The 14,218-nt window shown below is 53.3% G+C and overlaps 1 protein-coding gene across 1 annotated transcript in view; it reads right to left on the bottom strand.

The window, feature by feature from the left end:
- Positions 1-751: 751 nt before the first annotated feature.
- LOC143660018 (uncharacterized) overlaps positions 752-14,218 on the bottom strand; it is a 33,780-nt gene continuing 20,313 nt past the window's right edge. The window contains exons 6-7 of the mRNA XM_077133369.1: positions 2,636-2,755; positions 752-1,106 (exon numbers count right to left, since the gene is read on the bottom strand). Of these exons, the coding sequence (XP_076989484.1) occupies positions 922-1,106; positions 2,636-2,755 (305 nt within the window). The 3' untranslated portion in view covers positions 752-921. The remainder of the gene's footprint in view (positions 1,107-2,635; positions 2,756-14,218) is intronic.

The raw sequence follows: 14,218 nt of genomic DNA on the forward strand, positions 1-14,218 counted from the left end.
CTTGCTGTGAAATGTGTCACACACAGGGAGGTGTCTACCGGATACCTCGGCACCGAACCACAGGGACTAAATCAGCGTCCCGCTGCCGAATCTTGAACTCTCAGATATTACGAGCTCTAAGGAAATTCGCTGAAAAGCAGTTTTCCAAATGACCAATTTTGCTAAATGACGAATTCCCTCAATGACCACATTTGCAAAATTCACCAGATTCATCTACTTAAAAAAAAGTTGTTCCTTTTCATTCTGTGTTACAACCATCCCATCTAGAACAGGGTTTCTGAAGACGTCTGAGACGTTTTGATGATTCAGCTTGAAGCTGTAGTTTCATTTTAGCATAGTTTTGTTTTAGTTCAGATTTATATTGGCTGCAGCTCTTTCATTGTGGCTAAGTGAACGTCTGGTGTGTTCTGATGATTTTTTTTTAATCCTAAAATGAGACTCTCTGGGAGGCGTCCCGAGGTAGAATATTTTGCTGCTCTTGAATGCCAAGGATATTATAAAATATAGGGCAGATTTCCATTAGCGGACCAGTTTTTATTCCTGCCCTTTGCCTTTTGAAATCCTCTCACAAATATCTTACCTGGTGTGGTCACATAAACGTTTTCGATGTGTTTTAAACATTTGAGAAATGTTCAAGGTCTCAATTGATAATTACACCCAAGTCTGATGGGTCACTGAGCTGAGTCTGCAAATCAGCCCCAAAGCTGAGATGAACCTGTCGAAGTGAAACAAAAACTAGAACAAAACCAGAATTAATTTCACCGAAAGTGAAACCAGAACGTAAATTTAAAAAAATTGCCCTCAAAGGCAGCTGACACCATTATTCATGGAGCATGATTTGGTGTGATATTAATAAATATTTACCAGAAGTGAATCCGTGATGTGGCAACTTCATTCCTGGAGGCTTTGTCCCATCATCTGTCACCCAGAGAGGACTGTTGCTTTATGATCCTTTTTCTCCCCTATGAACCCTTCCATTTCCGTCTGTAGTGGGTCCTCACCCCTGCTGCAATGTCTCATCTTATAACACAAGCGCTGAGCGGCCCATGGTGTCTCGGGCAGAGTCTCGCCTGCCATGCCGGAGACCCGGGTTTGGTTCCCAGCGCCTGCCCATGCAAAAAGAAAGAAAGAAAGAAAGAAAGAAAGAACACCAGTGTTTTCTAGACCCCAAGTCCAGCTGTAATTTCCACCCCACCTCCGCCCTTCCCAGGGAAGCTGACCCTAGGGCACCTCCCCACTCCTGACCCCACTCGCATGGGCTTTTGTCCCAGCCCCTCTTGTCAAGGCCACCAGGCTCCTACATTTTGCCAAAACCAGGGTGGGTTCTCAGCCATCGTGTGACCCACCTCCTGCCGCAGGTGTGAACAGGGAGCCCATCCTTCCTCCCCTATCTGGAAGACTCTTCCCTGGGCTTCCCACTCCGCGCTTTCCAGTCTCTCTCCTGCCTCACCAGGCTCCTGTCCCAGCCTTCTGGGCTGTAGCCTCCTTGTTGTCACCACCTCAGGGCTGCTGGGGGTGTGGGGGCCCTCGGCCCCCAGCCCTCCTCTCTTCCCTGCCTGCCTCACTCATGGGCAAGCCCTCCCCGATGCAAGCTCCTGGCACTGCGTCCTCGCCAGTGACCCACGCACTCGCATTTTCTCCTCCGTCTTCCTCATGCTCCAGGACCGCACGGCCCACCGCCCACTCACGCTCCCGACTGGGTACCCCACAGACACCTCAAAATCGACATGACCCGAGCAGGACTCCTGACTCCCCCAGCCCTGCTCTTCCCCTCCGAGCCCCCACCCCCCCGGCACAAACAATCCCGCTGCTCCAGTGCTCAGGCCATGCAGTGTGACGCAGGAGTCACCACCCCCCCCCCCACGTGCGAGCTTCCATCTCGTTGACTTCTCCTTTTATATGTGCTTTGGGCACACTAGTGTCCACCCCCCCAACCGGTGTCCACCTCCCCCCAACCGGTGTCCACCTCCCCCCGCAACCGGTGTCCACCCCCACCCCACCGGTGTCCACCCCCCACCCCACCGGTGTCCACCTCCCCCCACAACCGGTGTCCACCCCCACCCCACCAGTGTCACCCCCCACCCCCCACCGGTGTCCACCTCCTCCCCTAACCAGTGTCCACCTCCCCCCCCACCGGTGTCCACCTCCCCCCCCAACCGGTGTCCACCCCCCACCCCACCGGTGTCCACCCCCACCACCAGTGTCCACCCCCCCCCACCGGTGTCTACCCCCCACCCCACCGGTGTCCACCTCCTCCCCTAACCGGTGTCCACCTCCCCCCCCACCGGTGTCCACCTCCCCCCCACTGGTGTCCACCCACCCCCACCGGTGTCCACCCCCCCCCACCGATGTCCACCCCCCACCCCACCGGTGTCCACCCACCCCCACTGGTGTCCACCTCCACCCCACCGGTGTCCACCCACCCCCACCGGTGTCCACCCCCCCCACCGATGTCCACCCCCCACCCCACCGGTGTCCACCCACCCCCACCGGTGTCCACCTCCACCCCACCGGTGTCCACCCACCCCCACCAGTGTCCACACCCCCCACCATTGTCCACCTCCCCCCAACCGGTGTCCACCCCCCACCCCACCGGTGTCCACCCCCCACACACACCGGCGCCCACCTCCCCCACCTCTTCTGCCCCAGTCCAGGGCACCGCTGTCCCTCGCCCAGGGCCACCAGGAGCTGCTCTTCCTTCTCCGGGTTCCCCTGCAAAGGATTCTGCCACAACCGCTCAGGTCGGCCTCTTCCACTGCAAGTAAAATGCCACAAAGCTGAAGACAATCACTCGGGCTACCTCAGGCTTCTCAGCAGGCCCTTGGGCTCCTAATAACACGCAAATACCTTCTGGTGAGAAGATCCCACCTGATCGGGAGCTGCTCTCCAGCGGGACCCACCTCCCTCTGCCTCCTCTTGGCTCGCTGCATCCCGCCACCTCCCATCCACCTCTTGGGGACACGGTACATCCCGCATACTCACTATTTTAACCCCGACACATAGAACCACACTCGGTGTGCAGCACATACTCTACAAATACTTGTTGAACAAGTGAAATGAAATTTTCAAATTGATTTTCTAAGAGAAAACTTGGGGTAAACCAGTAAATTGGGGAGGTTTTCACGGCCAGTCATGTGGAGAGTCGACTTGAAGCAAATTACCATGAAGTACATTAATTTTAGGGGGCATCCGTTTCCCCTAAACAAGAGTTAAATGAAAGTTCGGTTGAGGCGCCGAGTCACAAAAGCAGTTGGATGCCGGGGGGGTGGGGTGGGATTGTGACAAGGTGACACCCCCTCTGACTGGGACCCCGTAAAGATCATGGGCCACTAAGCAGGGCCAGCAAGGATCTGCAGACTCAAAGGCAGCTTAGCAGAGAACATTAGGGACACCGTGAAGTAAATAATTAGAAAAACCACACCAGGAAATGGCAGCCAAAGAAGCAGAAAGCATGGCTCAGAAGAGCACAGGTCACGGTGTGACATCAGTTTGGGATGTCAAGGGGAAATGAATGTTCTCTATAAGAAAAACACCTACTTGTTTTTGTCACTAAAAATAAAAATGAAAGAGAGAAGTCTTTAAAAATGGGTTTTTGAAATTTTGAAAAGGAGCTTTGAATGGCATCCCAAGACTGAGCTAATTGATTCCATCCCCATTTGGAATGTGTTAGCACGTGCTCCAGGAAGCTCACAGAAGGAGGAGAGAAGACTTCCAGGGTTGCCCAGTTTTCAGATATTTCTACCCCCGAGTGTCAAATGTTTATGGGAAGCTACGAACACCAGCAAAAGAAACTGAGAGGTGACCTTCCCTTAAGAATTGGCCCAAAGGGTTTCCTAAAGAGGGAAACACAACTGGACTTATCCGAAGTCAACCCCATTCTAAGAATGCTCTGTCACATTTACCCATAACCTGCACATCAACTTTATTTTGTGACTATCTATCTCAAAACAAACAAACAAAATAACCCCTAGTTAAAGGAGAAAACTATATGCCTTTCTGAAAGTTCTTTCTCTCTGTGGCTGCTGACAATTGAAGAGGCTGAGAAGGGTTGCTTTTTACCCCGACAGAACAAATTAAAGTAACCAAATCAGCTTAAAATAATCAGAGTTACACATGGAAAAATAGAAGCAAGTACTGGTTCATGTCCTTTAAAAAAAGAAAATGAAGCTGTCAGAACCTCAAAATTAGGGAGAAACGGACTCAAAACAGGTCCAGGGAACAACTGTGAACCAGATGGAGTATTTCAATCCTTCCCCGTCAGGAAGTGGGTGTTTCCCGAGTCCTGAACATACGCGGCCGCCCAGAGCCCTGCGCCCACATACGCGGCCGCCCAGAGCCCTGCGCCCACATACGCGGCCGCCCAGAGCCCTGCGCCCACATACGCGGCCGCCCAGAGCCCTGCGCCCACATACGCGGCCGCCCAGAGCCCTGCGCCCACATACGCGGCCGCCCAGAGCCCTGCGCCCACATACGCGGCCGCCCAGAGCCCTGCGCCCACATACGCGGCCGCCCAGAGCCCTGCGCCCACATACGCGGCCGCCCAGAGCCCTGCGCCCACATACGCGGCCGCCCAGAGCCCTGCGCCCTTGCTGATGGCGCGGCCGCCCAGAGCCCTGCACCCTTGCTGATGACGCGGCCGCCCAGAGCCCTGCACCCACATACGCGGCCGCCCAGAGCCCTGCGCCCACATACGCGGCCGCCCAGAGCCCTGCACCCACATACGCGGCCGCCCAGAGCCCTGCGCCCTTGCTGATGGCGCGGCCGCCCAGAGCCCTGCACCCTTGCTGATGACGCGGCCGCCCAGAGCCCTGCACCCACATACGCGGCCGCCCAGAGCCCTGCGCCCACATACGCGGCCGCCCAGAGCCCTGCACCCACATACGCGGCCGCCCAGAGCCCTGCACCCACATACGCGGCCGCCCAGAGCCCTGCACCCACATACGCGGCCGCCCAGAGCCCTGCACCTACATACGCGGCCGCCCAGAGCCCTGCACCCACATACGCGGCCGCCCAGAGCCCTGCACCCACATACGCGGCCGCCCAGAGCCCTGCGCCCTTGCTGATGACGCAGCCATGCCTATGTTTCTTGGACTCCAACCCGGCCTGGGGGGCCCAGGGGAAAATCCCAAGGTGCCGTGACGAACTGACTCTGCCTTTGGAAACTGGGCCATGTGTTACTAATCAAACGGCTCTGCCTTGATCTCCACTAACTCTCCAACCCACCCACCCGTAGCCCACACGCCCTTTCTCACGGGCCGTGGACAGTGTCATCCTTGGAGAGATGCGCTTGTCACTGGGGGATCGGGCAAGGACCTCGCCGGGGAACTGCTCGGCCTGGCAGGTCCCAAAGGCAGCCCCCCCCCCCGACGCTGAGCCCACCAGCCCGATTTCCAGCAGCGCCACCACCGGCCCAAGGCTGGTTCCTCCCGTCACGACCCAGCCCTGGGCCAACCCCTCTTCTCAATGCCGGGCTTGACAGTGACTGACCCACCACCCATCGCGGGAGCAAACTCAAATACCAGCTGCCACAGGAGACGAAGAGTCAAAAGCAACAGCTCTCACATGTCCGAAGAGGCCCCCGACCCCGCCACAGGGAAAGGAGCCCAAAGCGACCCGAGGGGCACTGACCCAGGCCGTTCACTGCTGTGTCCCCAGCAGCTCCATTGGCGCCTGGCATATTGGACACGCTCAGATCCGGTCTGCACAAGCCACAGCCCTTTCTGAGGTCAGTGCCGGGAGCAGGAAACAGGCAATTGAGGTAAAACGGGTCAGGTGGGGAGACGTGCGAGGAAGCAGATGGAGCTGGGGAAGCTGCTGGAGACCAGTGCGGGGGACTGCCACTCACACGGCGGGGCTCATGAAGGACTCCCCGGGAAGTGACAGCGGAATGGAGGTCCCAGAGAAGAAAGAGGCAAACAGGGTCGCTAGAATGAAAAAAAAAAATTAAATACAGGAGGTCCTTTAAACATGAAACCCATATAAACAACAAATGCATGCGCCATGTGGGACATCCTTACACTTTAAAAAGGTATCTATATGTTGCCCCCAAACACAAAGTCCAGTGAACCATCTAGAAAGGCGTAAGCATCCACAAGCCATTTGACTCTGCCCTTCTATTCCCGGGTATTTATGCGGAAGAAAAGGAAGCTTTTGTCCACGCAAAGTTCATGGATGCTTGTAGCAACATACACATCACAGCCCCAAATCGGTGACGGCCCAAATGTCCGCCAGCCGACGAGTGAACATGTGACCTTTGTTGCACACGTATAATGGAATACTATTCGGCAATAAAAAATGAACGAACTATTGATAACGTGCGACAACGTGGATGAATCTTGATTATGCTGAGCAGAAGAAGCCAGACAAAAAGGAGTACTTGCCATATGGTGCCACTGATACACAACCCTAGAAAATTCAAACTGATCTAAGTCACGTCAGTGGTCGCGCAGGGCGGAGGCTGGGGCGGGGCGAGGGGAGGGAGCGCCGAGGGCACCAAGCAACATCTAACGGGTGTGGTGTGGCTTCCTGGGTCCACACAAATGTCAAAACCTACCCGACTCCATGCTGTACGTAGGCACTTTACTGCATGTCAATTACACCTCCATGAATCCGTTTTAAAAAAGAGGAAAGAAGGAAATTGACCACACACGCCACAGTGGCACTTTCTGCGAGGATGTGCCTGAAAGCCGTGCTCCACCATCTCTCCTCCAGGCCCTTGGGTTCCTGGGGCCTTCGCGTAGACTATCACGGAGGGGTGTCCCTGGAATTTAGTTCCCTGATGGAGGACCCTCCGCTCTCTTCCCTTCCCTGCCGGAGGCTCTTTGCTCTAAGCTTTTTCGGCCAATTTTCTCCCCTCCCTGGGAACAATAGAGTAGCTGCCAATCTCTACCCTTGCCCAGACTCCTTCCTCAACTCAGCCTGGTTGCCCACCCAGCAGATTCTGACCAACCTCAGCCTGCCCTGCCTTCCCCCCAACCATCTTCTCCCCGTCTCTGTTGCTGTCCCACCCATCGCAGCCTGTCACCCCTGGCTCCTTCCTCTCCCACACGCATCCCCCATCCAAGGGGCAGCTAACCCCTCTGACCTCCAGCCCGGAATGTCTCTTCCCCATGCCCCCTGACCCTGGCCTCGCAGAGCTGTGCCTTGGCTCACAGTCGAATGTCTCGCGGGCCTGACTGTGTCTCCACATCACTCTGCACCCAGCTCAGACCACACACGTGCCCCTGCCTCTGTAGCTGCAGTGGCTAAGCACACCCCAAGCCGCCCTCCTCTCCAGCAGCTGGCGTGTCCCTCCCGCCAGGACAGGACCTGGCGTGCACCGAGACTCCAAAACTATTAACCACTAATACTGTGTGTATGTGTGAGAGGAAATAAGATGCATATTGAAAATGCTTGTTACCACGGTAGGATTGTCCTCATGTGGTAAGGATTTTTAAAAGTTTTTTTTTTAATTTGAAAAATAGTACACAACTTGAGAAAGTTCAAACACACAAAAATGTCGAAAGCATAAAAATGAAAGTTTCTCTCTCCTAGTCCCTCAGAACCAACCATTATGAATTTCTTCTTGATTTTCCTTCTAAAATTTTTCTTTTTCATACAATATATTTATTTATATTTTATGCACATAAATTTATATTTATAGATACAGATACACACACGCAGAATATTTTTTTAAAACAGAAATGAGATCATATCCTATATATTTTATGGCCTCTTGCCCACTTTTTTTTTTTTTTTTTTGCCCCAACAATATATCACAGACAACTTTGTACCCCACAGCTCTGGCCACGGATAATATTTTGGTTTTTTCTTCCAGAAATTTCCTTTGCCTATACAGAAATATAAGCAAATGGAAAGACACCTACATCCATTTTTTTATTGGAGTGGGTTCAGGTTCTACATTTCATTCACCACCTTGAGTTTTTCCCACTTCAATCCAACAGTATACCCCAGACAGCTCCCCAGGCCTTGACACACCCTCTGCTTCAGACCTGTGGACAGCTGCTCACGGTCCCAGACATGGAAGCTACGTCAGTCCATCACCAGAGATGAGTTATCTCCCATGGTTTGCCCTTCCCAACCCAAACGGGCACTTCTGTGATATTTATGTAAGATGAATTACTGGAGATGCATTTTCCGGGTCAGGGGGCCGTGTAAATTCACCATGTGCACAGTCCTCTGAAATCGCCCTGCAGGAGGCGTGGGAGCGGGTGCACTTTCTCCCACCCTGTTAAGTACTTCACTGTTGTGGTCAGTCTGAAAGCTCAAACCGGCATGTGTCACTCACGTTGCATCCCCTAGTCACTCAGGAAGGTGAACCTCTTTTCCCAACTCCCTTGGCCTTTCTCTTCTTCAGCCCTGCGCCTATGGACTATTTTGTTCCTGTGTCTTTTTTCTCTTAACACGTTAAGTGCTGTCCCTGTCGAGTTTAAATTTCCCTCCAGTCTTCTCTCCAATTTTCTACTCTGCACAAGTCAACTTTTAATTAAAATTCAAAACTCAGAAAGGAAATGGGACCGAATGGCTGGATAATCCGAGCAAAGACCGGCCAGACCAGGATCTCAGGAGGGAGATGTGCCAAACAGTCGCAAAGCCGGGGCTTAAAGCCTTTCCCCCATCTGGAACCTGGCGTCTGCAAAACAGTGACTGCTTTGTCCGCCTTCCCAGAAAACAGCACGGCGTTGCCTGCCTACCCGGCGATGTATAGAGGACTTGGCAGCTGGCCTCACTTTGCAGCTCAGAGGAAAATTCCAGGGTGGGATGCACACTAAGGCTTCCAGGACAGATGTGCGGAGAGGTTTAACCCCTTCTTCTCAGGGAGCTTGAGCAGAGCAGCCTCAGGGTCCCCCAGCCAGAGGACCACACTTCCAGGGTCTCCAGTTCTGTGGCCTTGGGGTACAGGTTGTTCAATGTATGGAGACAGCCTCAGCAGAGCCGGGAGGCGTCACAGAGATGTCCTCCTCCTCCTCCGTCTTCCCTTCTCTGTGGCACGCTTGGAGGGCCCTGGCCTCGAACCTGTGACACCCGTGGCTTCCGTGACGCCGAGCTCCACTGGGTCTGCTTGAGGCCCCACAGCGCTGCTGACCAGGGGTTTATGTGCCCCCGGGGTGCGCCCCAGCTCCCCGGAGCTCGCAGACTGCCTGCCTGGCCTCCACTTGGTTCTTCAGGCAGACCACATCATCTCTCACCTCCGGGCCTCCACTCGGAGCCCACTCCTTCTCAGCTGTGGTTCCAGTTACATGTCATCTCCTCACAGAGGCCCTAGCGGACCGTCTCATCTGAAATAGTGGCTGAATCCCAACCCCCCACAGCTCATTCCTTGGAGGCTCCTGGGGTCTCGGAAGGTCCTCTCCCACCACCCGCTCTGCAGGCCCCAAAGTTAACCCCCCACCTGCATTACTCAGAAAACTGTCTCGTTCTCATTGATTTGCCCACGTGGCATCCAGCCCCTGTTATGCTGGCCATGGCATCTTAGCTGTCCTTGGGGACCAGCCACCCTTCCTTGCAGGCTGTTTGAATGGAGGTGACGTCATTTCCTTATCTAGGAATGGACGCAGGCCCCAGGTCTGGCCAGTCTGCCCCTCGCAGGCTGACTGGTGGGTGGGCCAGGGCTTTGGTGCAAGTGCTGGGAAGAGGCTCAGTTTCCACTGGGGTGGTTACTCCTGGAACTGTTATGCCAGCGTTGCCACATTGAGGGGACAGCCTGCAGGAGAATGAAGCAGAGCAGAGAAGAGCAGCTCCCCAGGATGGGACAGAACCATCACATCTGGTTATCAGCATTTGAAAGGCAGATCCGACTGTGCCCGAAAGGCCTTGACCTTTGCAAATGTTGAGCCAATACTTTCCTACTTATTTAGTTTAAGCCAACTTGGGAAACTAAACCCCTGCCCTAGACCCTTCAGCAGCACTCTTAGATTCAAAACACTATGGCCTTTCCTGACTCTTCCCTCTCCTCCAAACCACATCCAAAATGTCACCATAAAGATGTCTCACATCTTTATGCTGTTTTCCATTTTCTGTCTCCCAGGTGCTCCAGTACTTGTCCACCTACAGTAACTCTGCTCCTGGATTGCTTCCAGCTGTTATCCCGAGCAGCTCTTACCTCCTACCAAAACACAAATCCATATCACTCTCTTTCTTTAAAATACCTGTATCTTCAACGTTTTTGCAGTGACAAGAGACAGAAGCTGGAATTGCTTAAGCAAAGATGAGTGAATGACACACAAAAGCAGGAGGTATTTGCTGAATCAGTAACTGGAGAGCCCAGGCTGCTTGGCTTCCAGCTCAGACAGGCCCTCACTTCCCTCGCGAGCCCCTCGCTGTCTGTCTCCAGGCGCTGCTTCCCCTCCCATGAGTGGTCCCCAGTTCATCCCAGGGCTGCCCCTCATTGCCCAGGATTGGGTCACACGCCCAGCGGCCACAGGAACTGGAGGGGTCCAGAAGTCAGTGCCACAGAAGCCCCATCGGTGACACCATGGGAGAAGGGGCATCCAACAGAGACAGGAGGTTCTACGGGGCAGAGTGAGTTCTGGGTAGGCAAGGCCGCATGCTCTGTGCTCCTCTAGGGCATGTCTGTCACCTCGAGATTGTGTTCAGCCTCCGGGCCACCCCCACCCCCGCCCCCGCCCCCTGTGGTGCCTCCGCCCCCTGTGGTGCCTCCGCACCCACGCGCGCCTACCACTGCCCAAGGGCCACCACGGGAATAAACTGCATCTGGGGACTCAACTCTCTCAGCCCTCGATGACTGCACTCGCCTTTCCTAACCTGAAATGTGTGTGCGTCCTCTTTCCACCCCTGCTCAGCTTCTGGGCCTCTCTTAGGTTACTTCTTCCGGGAGGGAGTTCCCGAGACCCTCAGAACGAGGTCTGGTGCTCCAGTGGATATTCCTGGCTTGCACGGCTGGATGTACAAAGCGCTCCCCCTGGTTTCTTTCAGGACACTCGCCCTGACCCTTACTTCTGGGGCAGCTGCTGCTCACCCAAGTGCCTCCGAGGACGCGCCTTGGCAGAGCTCTGGGTACGCGGGCCGCGGAGCGGTCGTGCAGCGAAGGCCAGCTAAGGCCCCCCTGCTGGGGACAAGGGAAGCAGTCCTCCTCCTGGCTCACCTGGGAACAGGACAGCTCCAACCTCGCAGGCAAACCCGCGTGGACACCTGCCAATACAGGTGCAGGTGGTGGAGGGGCAGCGGCTGGCGCGTTCCCACCACCCCGGGACAACCACAGCCCTGCCCTCCCTGAGATGGGGCTACTGCAGCCAGGAAACAACCCCTCTTTGCCCAAACTAGTGTAAGTTGCTTCTGTCCTTCACAGCTCTGCGTGGCCATGTGAGCTGACGGGAACCCCTGCCCTCGTGGGGCTCATGGTGCCTTGAATTGGGTTTCTTCCCCATGCAATCTGGTCAGTCCTCTAAGAGCACCCAGAGGGAACCACCGTTATCCTAACGATGCACCGTCACCTCTACTAAAAAAATCTGATGTTCATGCATGGCGGTTTCCCTTTGCAGTAATGACTTACAGAGGAACATAAGCTGATGATGCCAGGGATGGATGAGAATTCAGTTCGTAAAGGAGGCAGCCCCTGGGACACTGGCAGAAGTGGCTGGAAGGATGCACTCCGGAGTTACCCTGTCTCAGCTCCAGTTCTGGTTTTCCGTTCATTCCTTGCTATGTGCTTGTAAGCAAGTTATTTAACTTTTTTGCACCTCAGTTTATGCATCTTTGCAGGGGAGAGGATGATAAAAATGTACCACCTCCTAGGATTGTGGGGAGGATAAAGCAAGGAAATTTATGCAAAACACCCAACCTGTACCTCACACTGAGTCCCAAATAAGTGTAAGCTACGATAGCAATGTGCTGAACGTGGAATAGGAAGAAGCAGGCAGAAATTTTTGCTACTGCCTGAAAAATGTGTGAGTGAAGAGGGAAACATGACTGCGGATCTGAATAAAGCTGATGTGTGCATTTTGCTATCTGAACACATGTACATTCCTGGCTTTTCTTATAATAGCTGCACTTATCCAACCCCATATGTTGCCTGTGCCTGCCAAGGGGCCTCTTTTCCGGGCCTCTTCCCAGAAGGCTCCTCCTCCAGCTCTCCGGGCTTAGGGTTCGGGCGGGGCTGACCCCCACCCTGCCTACTCCAGGAAAGAGCAGAGGGCCCCGACCTGGCCGAGGAGAGGAGCACCTCCCCTTGACCTCAGGGACCAGTTCAGGGTCAGGCACAGCATACCAAGAGGCCCCACCTGGGACTTGTCCTAGAACCACCCGAAAAGAGTGACTTTTCCCACTGGGTTGAGAAGTTGCTGGAGGGAAGCCCGGAGCTGCCAGTTGTCACTCTGCCATTGGGTGGGGAGCCCCTGGTAGAGAATGCCGCCGACAGGCCTGTGTTTGAGGATGAGCTCCCAACACCTGGACCTGGCAGTGCCTGAAATCAATAATCCTCTCCCTCCATCATTTCGGCTTGAGCCCATTCTACCTGGTCTCTCTCACTTACATTTAAAAGAGTCAAATGTATTGGGTGTATTTTGGACTTCTAATTCTACCTCCACGTCTCTTAATTTCTCTGTTTCTCTCCTGGTCATCTCTGTGGAATTTCCTCATATTTACTTTTCAGTTCACTAATTTCTCATCACCTGGGTCTAACCTGCTGTGTAATCTGTTCAACTGCTACATTTTGTCATTTCTAGCAGTTCAAGTAGATAGATAGATAGATAGATAGATAGATAGATAGATAGATAGATAGATAGACAGACAGACAGATACAGAGAGAGAGACAGAGAGAGAGAGAGAGAAAGAAAGATGATAGATAGATATCTTCAAATCTTCTAGGTCTTTCCTTTGATTGCATTTTGCTCTTTTCAAATGTTTTGATTCTTTCATGTCTTTAGTGCCTTAAACATATTTCTTTTAATAGTCTCTGTTCAGGACTGGAATTCTATTCTGGGGCAGGAACTGTCAACTGTTTTTGTACACTCGTGTATCCTACAGTGCCAGACACAGAGTTGGGGCTCAATAAATATTCGTTGAATGAATAAATGGTAGAAATTCTTTCCATTGAAATGCTTCAGGATCTCTTCCTGCTTTCAGTTTTTCTACTAACTTTCTCTCTTGTGGTGGACGTTGTCCTGTGGTAATTTTGGACTGGGAACTTGTCTTCACCAGAACCCGACTGGTTAAATCCCACCTTGCCCAGTGTGAAGTCCTGGGCCAGGCTGAGCCCCACAGCGAGAGTCTGCAATTGCTTCTTCCAGTAAATCATCACTTTTAATGGCTTGGCTTGTGGCAGGGGAGTAGGGGTGGGGTCTCAAACCAGGCAGTTGCATAAATCCAGATCTTAAACAGAAACCAGCACGTACTCAAGGTAATTTAGTCATGAGACCAGAGCATTTGCCCATGCCCGGGCTTGGTTAATCTAGCAGTCTTCTGTGTTATCTCCCTTGCCAGCAGGAACTGCAGTGGGAATTCTCAGCATAAGGCAAAAGAGATTCAAGGGAATTAGGCAATTGATCTGGGGTTTACAGCCTCTGTAAAATTTGGATTTCAAATCTGGAGACCAAATTTTGGACTCCCAAACCCCAAACCTTTACCATTGGACTGAGTGTCCATGTAAGGCTGGAAGGAAAAATGCGATAATTGATCACTTTGTATTCTTTCCACAAGACGGTGAGACAGAATTCAATCAAGGTGCATTCAATGGGCAAAGGCCCATTTGCCTAAAGAACAGAAACTGGAAATGATGCCGAAACAGAAAAATAATCTAATTTTTATGTCTGATGTTGTCCCAATTGGTGCAATGCTAATTATATTAGGGCAGCTAATTTCTAAAAATGTGAATCAAAGTCACTTGTCACCCGTTAACTTGGCCCCAAGCTGAGGATCTGATGACGTCTGGTCTTGCTGGTTCCTGGGGAACGTCTACCTAAGAAGCTTTCAGGGGCCTTAGCAGGGTGAAGCTGATTTGCATTTCATTTCATAAATGACCTAGAGTGGCCATCAGCCATCAATATCAGAGAACGGGGTGGGGCTATTTATGGGACAGCCCACCTAGGGGGTGACGGACGTGGCTGGAGGGACAGGGGCCACTTTAGCTGGGCCCCGGGAAAGACCTCCTGGCAGAGGTGGCCACGTTCAAGTGAAGGCCAAGCGGGCAGTCAGGAGATCTGAGAGAGGAACGTGCCGGGAGAGGCAGTGCAAAGACGCGGGAGAGCAGGGTGCTGGGTGA

Source organism: Tamandua tetradactyla, chromosome 16 (assembly GCF_023851605.1).
Source record: "Tamandua tetradactyla isolate mTamTet1 chromosome 16, mTamTet1.pri, whole genome shotgun sequence".
In the NCBI taxonomy this organism is placed as follows: domain Eukaryota; kingdom Metazoa; phylum Chordata; class Mammalia; order Pilosa; family Myrmecophagidae; genus Tamandua; species Tamandua tetradactyla.